Source organism: Taudactylus pleione, unplaced genomic scaffold (assembly GCF_031769625.1).
Source record: "Taudactylus pleione unplaced genomic scaffold, aTauple2 ptg000682l, whole genome shotgun sequence".
NCBI lineage: Eukaryota > Metazoa > Chordata > Amphibia > Anura > Myobatrachidae > Taudactylus > Taudactylus pleione.
The window spans coordinates 2,222,868-2,240,195 of NW_028285084.1; the positions used below are offsets into that span (position 1 = coordinate 2,222,868).

A 17,328-nucleotide genomic window follows, 5' to 3' on the forward strand; every position below is an offset into this window, starting at 1 on the left:
CTGTCACTCGCTGATGCTTCTGTGTATGGCCCTGTTGCTGCCAAAAAGCAATAAAATTCCATAGACAATAAACCTTACGGTTTCACATCCCATTAAGGCTTCTTAGACATGATCTGAAATTTCACAAAATCTACTGAATTTGTGCCACTCAAACTAAAAAAAGCAATGAAATTACGATCATTAAGGCTGACGCCTTAATGGACGTGTTCCTTGCACAATACAGATATGGTATGCCATCAAACCCTGTGGTTAACTGCAGAATCAGCACTCTCACAGAGTGAGAGTGCTGTCACTCAAAAAATGGTGGAGACCACCCTTTGCCTTCAAAACAATTAATTCTTCTAGGTGCACTTGCAAACATTTTTTGAAGGAACTCTTAAGGGAGGTTGTTCCAAACATCTTGGAGAAGTAACCACAGATCTTCTGTGGATGTAGACTTGCTCAAATCCTTCTGTTTCTTCAGATCAGGGCTCTGTGGGGCTCGTATCATCATTTCCTCCTTGTTATTCTTTACACTGAAGATAGTTCTTAATGACATTGGCTGTATGTTTGGTTTCGTTGTCCTTCTGCAGAATACATTTGGTGCCAATCAGGCACTGTGATGGTATTGGACTGTGATAGTATTGCATGATGGATAAGTACCTGCCTGTATCTCTCAGCATTGAGGATACCATTAATCCTGACCAAATCTCCAACTCCATTTGCTAAAATGCAGCCCCAAATTTGCTTCACTGTCGCTTGGCCCTGTTTCCACGTCAAAGATATGGCTTTTTGGCCGCAATTCTTCCATGAAGACCACTTCTGGCCAGACTTCTCCTAACATTAGATGGGTTCCACTGATTTCTGGCAGTTCTGAACTGATGGCAATGCTGGACATCTTCCAATTTCAAAGGGAAGTAAGCATGATTTGTCTTTTTTTTCTTGGCCGACCACTGTGTCTATGGTCATCAACGTTGCCCATTTCTTTGTGCTTCTTCAATAGAGCTTGAACAGCGCATCTTGAAACCCAAGTCTGCTTTGAAATCTTTGACTGGGAGAGATTTTGCTGATATAGTATAACTACCTTGCGTCTTGTTGCTGTGCTCAGTTTTGCCATGGTGTATAACCTGTGACATGAAACATTCTTCCACAACCTCACAGCTGTTCTTATCTCAGTTAATGACTGTGTTTCCACCTACATATGAAAATGATGATCATTATCACCTGTTTGGTATGATTGGTCAATCATACATCTGACTATAATCCTACAAAATCCCTGATTTACTGCAAGTGTACCTAGAATAATAATGCTTGTTTGAAGGCAAAGGATGGTCACACCAAATATTAATTTGATTTAGATTTATCTACTGCTAATTCACTTTGCACTTTAATTGATAAAAATACACTAACACTTTTAAAATGTCATCTTTCATGGACAAACATCATCTTTCATGGACTTTTGTCAAAGATGACATTTTGCCTCTTTCTGAGACCAGATTTTTTTGGAGGGAAAAACCGAACCGAGCTTGCACATCTCTACTAACTAACTAACTAACTATATATTATTTTCTTCTTAACTATATCAATCTGTTGATTTATCTATTTGTCTCTGCTCAAAAAGTGGTATATTGAATTGCCTGAAATTACAGTTAATGATGGGTAACTAGAAAATCCTAGGTCTGAGTACTTTCAGCTAACATACACCGGATCATAGACTCCACATTGAGGAATGATTGAATCAATGTTAAAAGCTATTTTATTCTTGTTCTATAGTAAATGCTATTTGTATTTTGTTCAATATGCTATAAATTATCCATAATTTTTTGTACATACTGTATATATATTTTTTCCGCAATCATTCCTTACAATTCTGTATGTTTTTCCCAAAGTTCGAAGAAGACAGAATATACAGACATTTGGAACCTGCTCTTGCCTTCCAGTTAGAGCTGAACCGCATGAGAAACTTTGATTTAACAGCAATCCCATGTTCTAACCATAAAATGCATCTGTATTTGGGGGCTGCAAAAGTAGAAGAGGGAACTGAAGTGACAGATTATAGGTTCTTTGTCCGTGCGATTATTAGACATTCTGACCTAGTTACTAAGGTAAGTGTATTTTTTAAATATACATATTAATTAATGATGGTTAATATCAAAGCCTGTTTGAATATGTGCAAACATGCATATACATTTTCCGTTTTCTTATCCATATTTTAACTTGCATACATCTTCAGATACTTGCAGCCTTAAATCTAATACATCTGGAGCATATATGCTGCAAATGTCATCAATTAGTCATAGAATTTTTACCCAGTAAGGAATGTATGTTAAAGATATACTAGCACCCTGCCCCAACTTTGCACGGGAGCAATTTCATCTCGTTATAGTCCGCTGCATCTCATAACTACTTTCGCCATGTCACCACAGTACCCCTGCATCTCACCAGTGTCACCACAACCCCCACTGCAGCTGCCCTGCAGCTGGCTGGTGCCTGGACACTTGGATGTGCTGGGAAAGGCTGGAGGATTATGGATGAAAGATTTGTATTGTAGTTACCGTAAACATTATCAGCAGTATGTCCCTATGGCTTGGGCACCTGTGCATATTTCCACAGCCTCCATTCCCACCCCTCCCCAGCTGATGTCAGATATCGTTATCTGACCATCAGGAACATGCATCGTTCAAATCATTCATCTGTCAGATATGTCAGATTTTCCTTCAGATATGAACGATTGAACAATTTTTTAAATAGTTATCGATCAGATCTGAAGAAAAATCTGACCGTGTGTATGCTCCATGAATGTCATATTCTTCTATTTGTCCTTTTAAAGTAATCTTAAAGTACAAAGAGCAGAATCAGAGTTGGGAGCAAAGCAAAAAAGAGCAAGTAACTTTGCACCATGGCAAAACCATGTAGCACTGCAGATGGGGAAGATATTTAGATTTGTCCAGGTTTTGTTGGCTCCTTGAAAAAGGCCTCACTGAGGCCGAATCTAGTTGGACCCACTAATTACACTATATCTGTACTGCTCCCCTTTGAAAAACTGCATAACACCTGCCTAACCATCACACCTGCATGTGTGTGTGCGCCAGTTGAGAGTGAACTGTTGCAGCTCTATACAGACCCCTGATTGTGCACTCAGACCAGCAGGCTACCATCTCAAACCTCAACAGCCACTCCAGTAAGGTCTAGTATCAAGGGTAGCCAAACACCCCCACAATAACAACCTGGCCATCCACTATTGACCACTGTGCTAAGACTGAAGTAGGTGGAGGCATACTCATCATTACAATACACCACATAGTCCCAACAGGACCACCTGTCCTGCCCCTGACAGCACTGTACTTGAACCCACCCCAGAGACCAACTCAGCCTCTCACTGTGGATCCTGGAGTAAGGTGTTTGGCGCAGTAGCCACCTGGAGGGCTCCAACTGCAGAAGGGGTCACGGGTCAGACCCACCCCAAACTTTACCAGAGCGGACTCAAAATCAAAGGAACGCATGAACCTCTATCTGGGACTCTGCAACACCAAATTGTAAGAAGAACGGGTACGTAACGCAATTAAACTTTTAAACTGGACACCGATGCATAAGACCGTAACCCTATCAGGAAGTTTCAACCCTACCTTCCCCCATCTTACCCCCCTGTCCTGTATATAACATTTGTATAATTATGCTACATTGGAGTACAGTGACATGCGTTGAGGTAAATGGCTGGGGAGGCACTGGATAGTATTAGAGCCAGATTTACACATATGTTGAACCCGAGGGTTCATGTGGGCATTATACAAAGGTGCAGCAGCATATAGTGCTGGAAATTCTGTGTGTTTTGATCGGGGACGTGTGGAAAAGGTAGACAGGGGAGACGGTGCCTCATCTGCCATACACTTTTTACTCCAGTTTTGACTATAAATATGATTAGAATAAAATAATACAAAGAAGATATATATATATATATATATATATATATATAATATAATCTATATCCTAGCTCTCCAGATTGATCTCCACCATTATCTGTTAGATTTACCTGATAGGCACTCATTCATATCCACTCTAAAACCAAGTGAATTAAAAACACTTTTTTTTTTCCAGTTTGCGACACAATGATACTATAACATTACATATCAGATACCATTTTATACCTACACTTTAGTGAAACAAGTTTAAGTGTGAACACATAGCAGTAGTGTTCAGGGGTCCATCAACTCATCTGAATACATGAAAAAGCATCCAGTATTTGCCCTGCATGCAAAAACAATAAATGTATGTGCACCCCTTGCATTGCAACATGGTTTGTCCAGGTGCAAAGTTACTTCTTTTTTGCTTTACTCCCAAGTCCAAATCTGTCCCAATATATGTGATAAAGAGACAGTGTAACAGAGGCACTCTGGCTTTACTGTGTTTTAGGATAGGTTTTCACACTATATAGTTGGCATAAACATTATCATTTCTCTTTTGTGTCTTTGTGACAGGAAGCTTCATTTGAGTACCTTCAGAATGAAGGGGAGCGCCTCCTGTTAGAAGCTATGGATGAACTGGAAGTGGCCTTTAACAACACCAATGTGCGCACTGACTGCAACCATATATTTTTAAACTTTGTACCTACTGTTATCATGGATCCTTCAAAGGTATATCTTGAAGTGTATTTTTCTGATTTCTAACTTTTGTGAAAAGCAGTGTGAAATGAAAGAACATTCTATGTTAGCAAAAGAAAAACAAAACCATACCATATTTACAATAGTGGGTGTTGAACCATGCTTCTTGGGTGTGGTGTACTGAGCTAGTGTGGTGTGTATAATGTATTTAAGGGGGGTGGAGGTGGTAAGGGGAGGGAAAGGAGGTTATGTGGCTCAATACTGTAGGAGTACCCATTCCTACTGAATGTTAGACTGAAAATGGTATAGTTGGTGTGGAAGATGGGTATAGTGGAGAAGATGGGGGAGTTGGTGTATGATGTGGGTTTGTGTGTGTTTTTGAAAAGTTGGAGTCAGTGGAGGGACTAGTGTTAGTGATGGTGGTGTGATACTGATATATGTCTAAAGCAGATGTAGAATAAAGAGATGAGACAAATGTGGGCACCAATCCGTTTATTTGAGTAGTCATAGTGCTTCTCTGCGGATGGCGGAGATGACACCTTGAGGACTATTCCTATATATAGGAACCTCTATCCAGTACAGTGGTAACTGTTCTCCTGAAGAGCGTTGTCCTGGTGGGGGAGGTCAGGAGATTCTGGTAGGAAGAACTTTTACTGTGTTGTTCTTGACCAACACGTTTCCACTGCTGGACCTGTGGTCAACAGACTTATGATGTTGATCGTAGGTGGTGTATATGATTGGATGTGGTAAAGTCACAGTCAGAGGCGCCGTCCCGCACTGATAGGATAACAGATGGAATTAACTTACCGGTCGGTGGCCAGTAGGTGACTGAGCTCTCTGTTACACTCAGAAGGGAGCTAGCAATCTCTTAGGCCAGCCGGTTTGCTTTTACCATGGTGGGATGCTTGAGAACATGTCCCAGCAATAATATCTCTGTTTGTGATGTCTCTGAGATCACATCTAGCTTGCATGACTGTGTTCTGTCCAATAAGCATTACATCTATATATTATCTTATCAATGTTCAGAATTGCCTCCAAAGGTTTTATTACTCGGTCTCCCTGTGTGGTGGTATGTTTAATTCAAAATATTCTCAAAGAAATGACACTGCTTTGAGATTCGCTATTGCATACTTCAAGCTACTAGAAGCACAAGTGTTAAGTTCAATGCTTTGTGCCCTATGACTCAGTCTCTATAAAAGAAAGATTTTGCTATAGATATGATTCCCCTTTTACCTAATGCTGGTTACACACTGACAGATACATTGGCCGATCAATTGATCGGCCAATATATCTGCTGCCCGTGGGCCAGCGTGTATCCGCGATATGTCAGTGAACGTCGGCGTTCACTGACATCGCATTGGCTGTGCTGCACAGCCGATGGACAGATATGTCTGCAGACAAATCTGTCCATCAGCAAGTGTGTACGGGCGGTTGGGAGACTGCCCGTACACACACAGCAGCAGCCACGAGGAGGGGGTGGGACCCATCCCCGCCCACTGGCCGCCGGGTCACGCCCCCCGGCATTGGGACCCGAGGGCACAATGCAATTGCTGTGGCTAATTTATGCACTCCCATGAAACAGCGTTCAAAAGGACCGACCTATCTGCTTTTTTTCTGACCACTGCTCTGTCACCACCCCCAATTGTTGACAGCCTGTCACTCACTTTGTGATTCCTTTTTGCATCCGTAATCACAATGCAATACCTGCGCAAGCACAGTGCAGCTTGTATACATGCGCAATGGCAAACAATCGGACAACTGCATGCGTAATCGCTATTGTTTACGCTGCTGAATCAGGCCCCAAGTTCCTTTCCTATCAGACAAACATCTGTCTACAAAGTTGTAACATCATTGGTAGATAGAACATTAGTACCAAACCGGTACATCAGGCTCTCTACCTTGAATAACAGTTTCAATAATATGTATCTTGCACCTCCTGCCTCTTTTGACACTAGCTACCAGCTTGTGCCTAAGCTTTCTATTTATTTCATGACCAGCTCTCAGATCAATACCCCTAACAATACAATTCCCTATGACAAGCAAACTACATATAAAGGACTTTTCTTCGGGAACAGCACTTTTTCCAGAGTTATGGACTTCCTGGTATTTAGTGCAATCTAGATAACCACTAGTGGAAATGCACTTGTATAAAATAAAGTATGCTAATGCTGCTCCTGAGTGTATACTTGCCAACTCTCCCTGATTGTCAGGTAGACTCCCTGAAACAGTAGCGATCTCCCTGATACTACCTTACCCCCATTATGAATATGTTATATATAAAAATAAACAAATATATTTACATTCAACTAGGGTCATTAGTATCATTTCCCTGCATTGGTTATTATAAGGCACAATGGGGCGGATGTATGAAGCTCTGGGAAGTGATAAAGTGGAGAGTGATAAACGACCAACCAATCCGCTCCAAACTGTCATTTTTCAAACACAGCTTGTACCATGACAGTTAGGATCTGATTGGTTGGTCGTTTATCACTCTGCTTTTTATCACTTTCCAGAGCTTCATAAATCTGCCCCAATGATCCCTATGACTATATGCATTTTCTGTAAAGTAATCAGTGTGTTTTCATCAAAAAATAGATCTTACCAACTGCTTTTTTGCTTGTTTACACATGGTCAGTTTTATGGCACGTCTCTCAGGTGTAGCAGTACACGTCCACTCTACCTCCGCACTCATAGCTGTTGTCAGGGTAAAACCGAGTACCAAGGTCTAGTATAATCTGCCTTCTGGTTCTTACAGCAGGCTGGCGAGAGAAGAGATGGACACAATATGTGGTTCAAGTCTGCTAAATCAGAACTGGGCATCACACCCCAGTCTGTCGTTATTTATACCAACAAGCTTATAGGCATACATTTCTTAACCAATCAAATACATTTCTAAAGCATGATATGGCTTGTAATGATTGGATACATTCTATGTGTCTAATATGATATACATATAAGCATTTGCTTTAGCAATGACGCTCGTTGTCACAGGAAACTTCTGGCTTAACCACCGGTTCCAGACATGGGTTTTTTACTTCCTGTTCTTGCTAACGTTTATCTGATTTTCATTTTTATTACAGAAAAAAAACATACTTTTAAAGACATACATTTATTTTTATACGTGTTGTTAATCAATAATATAGTCCCCTCTTTTTATTAACACTTGTCCCTATACTTGTGATAAGGTCACAATAATTTGTTGATGGTACCTACTTTACCATAGATCGCTATCTTAAGGACCGCATGTAGATAGATCAGGAATCATTCGATACCTGAATCATTGCTCTCTATCTCAAGTCTATCCTAGAGGGGTTCAAGTCTTCTGAAAACTTTATAATTTTGTATGTTAGACAGTTACTTTCTGTAATGCTTATTAGGAAATCAACTGGTGACTACAATAAATGCAGCTGTTGTTTTCAGTTATTGGGTTCTTTCTTTTACACTTAGAACACCAAGCTACTGTTACATGCATGGGCACTTCTTCCACCGTCATCAAGGCTGTTACTACAGACTTTTTCTTACATTTTTCAAATAAGCAACTAGTCATTCTATACATGGTGTACAGAGCAAGTCACGCCAGAAGTACCTTTCCTATAACTTCAATTATTCCCATGAACCATCCTCCTATTCCTTGGAACAATTAGCTGGGTTTAGCCAAGAGAACTATGATGTACTGAACCATGGTTCCTCAGTGTGATCTTGAGCAAACTGTTTCTTCAGTTCCTGAACCTTGTCCAGGTGCTGTTCTATGGCTTCCTCAATTTCATATGTCTGATTTATGTAGTTACAGCAAGCTTCTTTTACTATCATGCACATTCCTCCTTCTCGAGCAGTTAGGTAATCTGACACTAGTCTATGTGCTTGTATCTCCTTGGTAATCATTCGAAGTTCCCTAAGCATCAGTCTAAAATTTTCATCATATAAGGTAGTAATATTGTCGATAAGGTTAGCTAAATCCATGATATAATAGAACGCCTTTTTTATACAACACCTATTGACCCATGGTAATCTAATTAAATCTTGGTTGGCCTTGCTGGCAGGCTGAACTTCTCTTCTTATAATGGAATGTTCCTTGAAATCCCACTGTTTAGAGTGTGTGGAGTGTAATTGTTCTACATAATAGGTGGGAGGCAATAAATAACATAGTGTACAATTTCCAAAGCCTCCATACGGTAACCATTTATATGCATACCTTCCACACAGATAATACAGTATATATTGTCAGGGAGAGTACTAGAAATTCCTACCAGAGTTTGAGTAAGGAAGAAGAGAAAAGGTTTCACCATTGTCCTATTTGGGGTCAATCTAGTGTGACTTCCTTCACAGGTGGATCTATTCCAGTAATCAGGTATCTTGCCCTGCACCCATGCCCCTATCAATAGATCCATTGACGCAGCCATGAATTGCCAGGGGAGGTCTGGAGGAATCAGTCAAATCAATATAAGCTGGATACCTAAATCTACCAGCTAGGTCCCTAAATTGGAGTATTGCCTCTTTACATCAAGTTTGGCCAAGGGACTTTCTTACTTGCTTCACCACAGAACCATCACCTAATTTCAGCTCATTCTTCCACCCATATGTCTCTTGTAGGTAGGGGACAGGGTACTGAAAAACAAAAACTTACATTCTTCCCTAACAGACTAGCCATTAGGGGTACAGGATTAGTTACATATTTGGCTCTTGTAACTGGCATTGAGGAGAAGAAGTTGACAGTTATAACTTCTTCTATTGTCAGGGGTACTGTCACCCAGTTCATGGTCTTTGAGGAAAGAGGGGAATGGGTGCATACCTAACAGTTAGTTATATTGAGTTGCTGTGCTGCTGTTTACTGCATCTGGACAAATGAATTGGACCAAGGTTCATTTAGTATTTTGTGGTATTCTCTAACATCTCTTTTGAGATTCCCTTTAGTTTGGAACCAAGTACTCATTATTATCACAATCATAAAAACTGACACCCATATAAAAGGATTCATTTTGCTGGTTCGAACTTGATTGCGAGTTTCTTTCAATGAGATGTGTGTCTCCACATAGCCTGTTATCCAAGTTTCACTGAGGTAGGTGTGGTCAACAGAACCTGGAACGGACCTTCGAACCTTGGTTCCAAAGGTTTTCTCGCGTGTCTCTTGGTATATACTCAATCTCTTGGTTCGAGAGAGTGTGAACCTGGAACTGTGTCTGTATCTGGAAGGGAGGAGAAAACTAGAGATGGGTTTTAGCTACTTGTTTACATAATGTGGCTATGTAGTCAGTTAGGTCTGCATGGTTATGATGAAGCTGATGTGGAAAGTAACACCCTGTCCTGGGTGAACTGAGAAACAATATATCATATGGTGACAGTTTGTTTCTTACTGGGTGTTGTCCTAACTGAGTATAATGTCAGTGGTAGACAGTCAACCCCTGTTTTGCCTGTTTTAGCCATCATTTTCTGAATTTTTAGTTTTAGAGTACTGTTAACCCTCTCGACACACCCACTTGCCTGTGGTCTGTAAGGGGTGTGGAAAGCTTGCTCTTTTCCCATATCTTTCATTATGTGTTGGATTACCTCTCCAGTGAAGTGTGATCCTCTATCATTCAGTGGTTTCTGGGATCCCATACCTACAGATCACTTCACAGATTAATTTCTTTGCTGTTGTTTTGGCGGTAGCCTTGGCAACAGGCCACGCCTCTGCCCAATTACTAAAGAGGTCAGTACAAACGAGGGCATACTCGTATACCCCCACCCTGGGTAACTGTATGTAGTCAATCTGCAGTCTCTGAAATGGGTACAATAGCCTGAGTGTAAGTTTCTGTGGTGTCTTAACGGTCTGTCCTGGATTGTGTTTTCCACACACCAAGCAGGCATCCACATAAGCAGCTGCTGCATTAAAGCCTGGTGCTATCCAATGTTGGGAAACTGTGTTTGCCATAGCCTCCTTCGAGTTTTGCACTGGACCATGTGCCAACTGAGTCATAAGGGGATATAAGGCCCTGCGGAGACACCACCTGTCTCTTTTCCTCCATATTTTTTCCTCACAGGTGGCTTCCTCTTTTCCCCAGCCCTTTCACCTGCTGGTGCTTGCTTCTGAAACTGTATCAGGGTCTGTATATCTTTTTGTACTATCTGCTGCATCAGTTTCTATACCGTATAGGGCTGGTACTTCTATCAGGGCCGCTTGCTTAGCCGCAGCATCAGCTTTGGCATTTCCCCTGGCTTCAGCCGTTTTCTCCTTTGTATTTGCTTGCACCCTGATAATGGCTACTCTAGTGGGAAGCTGCAAGGCTGCAAACAATGGTCTAATGAGGGGGGGAAGCAGATGCACACTCTAAGTACTAAGAACACTGAACACCACAATATATATAATAAACTATCAATAAACATGGTTTTAAATTGAGGTTCTTAGTAAATATTTAGACAAAGATGTTTGCCCACCTACCACATCAAGGTGAACCTCATCGGGTGGGTCCCTAACATCCCTAATACTGACACATTGTATAAATTTATCTAGGACTTACCTGTAATAGCGCCCATTACATGTGTGTACTGCAATGCAATTTTAAACCATGTTTATTGATAGTTTATTATATATATTGTGATATTCAGTGTTCTTAGTGCTTAGAGTGTGTATCTGCTTTCCCCCCCTTCTATTTCTGATGTAGAACTACACATCTCAGCAAGGTAGCAACCCTTATTGTATTTAAAGTAGGATGTGCAGCCCAACCCCCTTTTTTTCAATGATTCAATGAGGTCAGAATGTTTAATGGACTTGCCAGCTGACCCCATGAAATCCCTACTCTTCCAAATAGTTGCAAAATCTTGAGACATACCCAAAGCATTCCTGGAGTCATTGTGTGTTTTTGATGTTAAGCCATTATACATGCCTCAGTGAGTGCCCTCAACTTTGCTTCTTATGCAGAACAAGAAGGTGAGAGTGGTTTCTGAATCAATACCTCCTCCAAGGTGGTGACAGCATACCCTGTCCTTGGGGACCCATTGTGCTAATACCTGGAGCCATCAACAAATAGCTCCCAATCTGGGGTTTGCAGGGGCACATCGGTGACATTATCAAGCTCCTGCTTTTCAGATTTCATTAATTCCAAACAGTTGTGTTGAGAAAATTTTTGTTGTGTGAGTGTATCTCAGATCATCAGATATGTTTGTACTCCCTTCCTTCGATTCTTTTGAATCCTACGTTGGAAGCAACCGAGCAGGATTCAACACTGTACATATTTTTATGCTAAAATTTGTGGGGCTCAAAAGAGCCTCTTCATATTTGGCCAGTCTCGCTGCTGATAAATGTTTAGTTCTGGCCAGATTCAAAATTTCTGTAACAGTATGAGACCTGTACTATTAGATGATGATCCAGAACTAAATCTGCAGCTTTATCCTTAATAAGTGCAGCTGCTGCACAGCTCTTATGCAAGAGGGGACACCTTTGATTATGCTATCTAGCTGCAAGTAGTAAAATGCAAGGGGTCTGTGTTTACCTCCATGTTCCTGCACTAATACTCCTTGTGCAAGCCCCTCTTTTGATGGCAGAACAGCATAAAGGGTCTATCATACCTAGGTAAATCCAAAGCTGCTGGGATACTTGTGTCTTGATATCTTAGAAAGCCTGTTTCTGTTGTACAGTGAGGCTAACCTTTTTCTCTTTTGAATCTGTCAGAGCATCAACTAATGGCAGTATTAGCCAAGATGCATTAGGTATCCATTCTCTGCAGTACCCCACTAATCCCAAAAATTCCCTTAACTGTCAGTTAGTGGTGGGTTCTGGTACTTTTTGTATGGCAGATAACCTGTCTTGTGTGAGGTGTCTGGTATCTTGTGAGATGCAATGACCCAAAAAGGTAACTTGTGTTTTAGCAGCCTGTAACTTGTCCTTAGACACTCTACAAGTTTGTTCATTGTCGAATTTCCTGTCTCAGTCTGGCAAATTTCTTCTGTGTCTGCACACAGTAGCAAATCATCTACATACTACAATAATTGAGTGGATGGTTGTTGGGGCCTCCACCCTTGCAGCACTAGAGACATTGCTTCTGAGAACTCCGAAGAAGACGTGGCCCCTCCCTGTGGAAGTCTGGTCCAGCAATATTGTTTACCCATGCTGGTAAATGCCAAGTATAACTGACATTCTGGTGTTCATGGTACTGAGAAGAAGGCATTAGCCAATTCAGTTACTGTAAAGTATGTGGCCGTGGGTGGTATCTGATTTAGCAAGGTGCATGGATTAGGGACAATAGGAACATCCACCACCAGCCTTTTATTTACCTACCGAATCTTTTCCGTTGGTTACAAGGTGCAAACTTTTCGCACCGGCAAAAAGTGTTTGCAATTGAATATGGTGGAAAGTTTCCAACAGGCGAAATGATGTCATCAACGATAACACTTCGCCCAGAACGGCATTTCACCTGCAATTGAATACGGCCCCAAGTCCTGTACCTGGGATGGTTTGTTTTGTTAGATACCCTTTAGGGACATCAGCTGCCCTCAAGACAGGGCTACTATACAATAAATTTGTTCACCTTCTGGCAGTGTTAGTTACTACTGCTTTTTGGCCAGGGATGTTAACAGTATTCAATGGAGGGCGCGACACAGGATAGTCTGTTTCCTATGCAGTATACACCTGGTCATTGTCTGATTTTGTTGGCCTGTTTTCTAGCCATTGTTTATACTTCTGACAATCCCTCTTCATGTGTCCTGCTTTTTGACAAAAGAAACACAATCCTTTCTTTTTTATTTCTTCTGGGCTAACTTTCTTGTTTACCCTTGGCTGATTTTTGGGTCTATAACCTTCTTCCTGTACTACACGTACTGTAACCTTCTGCGGCTGATTTTTAGCTTTCCTTTTCTTTTCTTCATTTTGATCTTCAATTGCCATTAAGACATCTAACACTGCTGGTAATGTCATAGTACCAGCTTCAGGCCTTTTCTGATATAGTTCTACTCTGAGATTTTCTAACAATCCCCCTAAAAAGGAGGTCCTCAACATCGATTGGTGCATTTCATTATCGTCCTCAAACCACCTCTCTAGGTGTGATTGGTGGGATTGATCATAATACTCCTTAACAGATTGTCCTACTCTCTGTCTTGTCTCTGGTACTGCAGGCATACATTGTTGCTGTGTCTGACACTATACCATTACTCTATTTACAAAAAGGGGTCCTGATTCTGGATTATTTTTATTCTCCTATTGAGGATGCTCTACTACTTGGGGGGCTTGAGTTGGTAAAGCCAGTATTTCAGCCAAACTGCCTGTACCTATAGTCATTATGCATACTTACACTAAACTACCCACACTGCTCCCCACACACTACTCTCTCCATAAATCTGTGGTAAGCCATGGGATTCTTTCTAGGCGCCGTAGCCTTAGTGACAATATCATCCAGTTCCCTAGAAGACCAGGGCTTATATTGGACCTGTGTTCTCACTAACCTTTGCTGGCCTTCATGGGCAGGGTCAGGTTCAAGGACCCTCTGGACAGTGACTGGAAAGATCTCTGGTGGTTCTCTAGGATAGGGAGGTGGTTCTGTGTGTTGTACAAAATGTACACTTGTTCCTGTGCAATAATGGCATTCAAATGGTTCAGATGGATTTCTAGTGGATGCCTTCTTACATATCCTATGCCTATAGGATACTCTGTTGCCCACATATGGCATTAAAGGTCTTACTAGAGAATCCCATGGAATGGGCCCCCATCATTCTGTTAAGAAGAGATGGAGGTTGTGGTGTGGTTGGTGTATTATATGGAACTGTAGATGTCATTGGAGGGGAATCTGAATCACATGGTTCCCCTCCTTCTGGGGCTTGATTCTGACAATTTGGGAATATAGTATAGGCAGTTGGTACACAGAATCCACAAGCTGAGCATTTCCTGTCTGCCCTGGGGGATGTTTCCATTACTTCTGAAATTGTGGGATATTAAGATCTGCATGGAGTTGACTTCACCTACCACTGTTCCCCACTTCTATTGAGCATTATGGGAGGCACTGTGGGTGTGGGAGATACATGTGGTTCTACTACAGGAGGTGGTGCAGACGGTGGATTAGGTCCACAGTCTTCTAAAAATTCTCTTGTTCTTTCACTTAATGCCTCCTCACTTTTCTGGAACTGTTTAGTTACCCTTATTGATGTGTTTACTTGATGGTTATATCCCTTATGTTTGATCCATGTCTTTTGTTTTCTTGCAAAGGTTTCCCACCTTATTGGATCCAAAGATCCATACTTGGGCATCCCAGCTTTCTGGAGTATCTTCTTTATATCTTTAAGTGCACTTTTACCTTCCTTATCTCGGACTAGCTCCACAGGACTACGTAGTTCTGATTCTGTCATACCTTTACTGCCCTGAGCACCCATACTTGTGTTACCGGCTCCTAGTCAGTGGTAGAGATTCTTGAAGGTTCCTTATTTTACTCCACTAGGGTCCCTCTGTAATATCTTGGAAATCCTTCCATTAAAACCCTTATCTGGAACTGGTATCTTTACCTTGGGCCAAACTAATGGTGCAGATTCTGAGCAAACATTTCTAGGAATCTTCCCACAAACTACTTTCCAATCTTGGTCCAGAAGTGTCTAAGTATAATGGACTCTTGGTATGTGTTCCCACTATTATGACAAAGGCTGTCTGAGGTCAAGAATATGTGTTTTCAATAAAGACCCCTGTAGGAGTATACTTATGGAGTACCCCTGTCAAATCTGGGAATGGACACCAACTAGTGTTCTGTAATACTAGAGTTCCTGTACAGTTATTACAATGTAATCTAAAGGGTGTCTGTGTCATGTAATATCCTTCTTGCTCTTGGCAATTGGCACAACAGTTGCCAAAGTCTGGCAGCAAATGGTCTCTGGGGATCCTTTATGGATAATTTAGGGCAGATTACTGGCCCTTGTTTCTTTGATTCCTGGGTAATGTGGATATTAACTGCCTCCAGTCTTCACCCACCCTCCCTCGTAAATACGTTGTATCACTTATGTTCGTCCCTATAACTATACAGACACCTATCCCTGTTTTACTATGTCTGTCCTCCCAGTATAGTCCTACTGGGGTTTCTTCAGCCAACACCCCAGTCTGTTTTGGGTGGAAGAATGTCCCATCATTCTGTAATAACAGGACCCCTGTGCAATCTTTACATTTCAAATTGAACTGGGGTATTTGATGAATGTAAAACTTATTTTATACCTGGAATCACTGTTCTCAGTTCCCACAGACAGTATAGAACTACCATTACTGCCAACACTACTACACACACTATTACTGTAGCTTCAGAGATATCGATCATATCCCCTTGTATTTACATGTACACCTTTCACACTTGTATGTGTGTGTGATTCAAACTCCAGTTCAATTCTAACAATGTCCCATAGTTCCACTAGCCATTATAGTATTACTAAAATGACCAATGCTATAAAAATTATTATCTCTGATGTCTCACTTGTGTCTGTCACAAAATGTGCAAATAATTGGACAATCACCAGACTCAGGGCGCCCCTAGGGGTCACAACTGAGAATTACGGGTGCCCCTATCCCAACTCAATGGGCACGGTTCTTCTGCATCCACTTCTTTTACTGTGAGTATGACACTCCATGTCACTTTAAACAATCAGAAATTGAGAGCTAGGAGGTCAATGAATAGTCAGCCCAGGGGCCACAGCTTCCACAAGACAGGTCAAGCCTTTAGTTGCAGGTGGAAAGTGGAGTCTTTGACTGAAACTTTTAAAGACCTTGTTCCTTTATATACAACTCATTTACTGTACATTTACATTCACACTCTTTTACACACATACGCTATGGACAACAACTTCTACTTTATAGGAAAGGCAGTATTTGCTAGAAATTCAGAAATCCCCGTTACCCACCCCTACTGAACCCCACATACTACTTAGGCAGAGCAGACAGTATGCAAATGCATTTACTGAAACTACTCACTGTACGGATTTATTCTGCTGTTCTCAAGGTTCAGTGGCATCTGGTCAGTCCTGGGCAGGAGTTTGGGGATCCCAGACGAAGCCCCCAGAAAACTGTAGGGGTACAACCAAGTACCAAGGTATAGAAAAATCTGCCTACTGCTTCTTGCAGCCAGCCGATGAGAGAAGAAATGGACACAATACGTGGTTCAAGTCTGCTCGGTCAGAACTGGGCATCACACCCCAGTCTGTCTTTATTTATACCAACAAGCTTATAGGCATACATTTCTTGACTAATCAAATACATTTCTAAAGCATGATATGGCTTGTAATGATTGGATATATTCTATGTGTCTAATACGATATACATATAAAGCATTTGCTTTAGCAATGACGCTCGTTGTCACAGGAAACTTCTGGCTTAACTACCGGTTCCAGACATGGTTTTTTTTACTTCCCCTTCTTGCAAAAGCGGTTATCTTGCTAAAGTTTATCTGATGTTCGTTTTTATGACAGAAAAAAAACATACTTTTAAAGACATACATTTATTCTTATATGTGTCAATCAATAATTCTGCTACTGTAGATTCACATACTGTTGCTTTCACAATCTCCCTGAAATGCTTTTTCAAAAGTAGTCAATCATTCCTGAGTGTGGAGTGGAGGCGTGCTTTGGGCATACAGTACCATTTGAGGTGCACTGCGTATAACCATAACCAGTGTCTTTGCAGTCCACATTTGTGCGCATCATGAATGAGGTTGCATGCATTTTTTGCTATTAAAATGCACTGCCTTTATTTTGCATAATCTATATTTACAATCATTTTGTTAATGATTCCCATTTAATTGTTGGCTTATATAAGTTAGTAACG

The 17,328-nt window shown here is 41.2% G+C and overlaps 1 protein-coding gene across 2 annotated transcripts in view; it reads left to right on the plus strand.

The window, feature by feature from the left end:
• ACACA (acetyl-CoA carboxylase alpha) overlaps positions 1-17,328 on the plus strand; it is a 532,248-nt gene that overhangs the window by 258,915 nt on the left and 256,005 nt on the right. For both annotated transcript variants that reach the window (XM_088455952.1, XM_088455953.1), the window contains exons 36-37: positions 1,869-2,084; positions 4,455-4,610. In XM_088455952.1, coding sequence (XP_088312078.1) covers positions 1,869-2,084; positions 4,455-4,610 — 372 coding nt within the window. The remainder of the gene's footprint in view (positions 1-1,868; positions 2,085-4,454; positions 4,611-17,328) is intronic.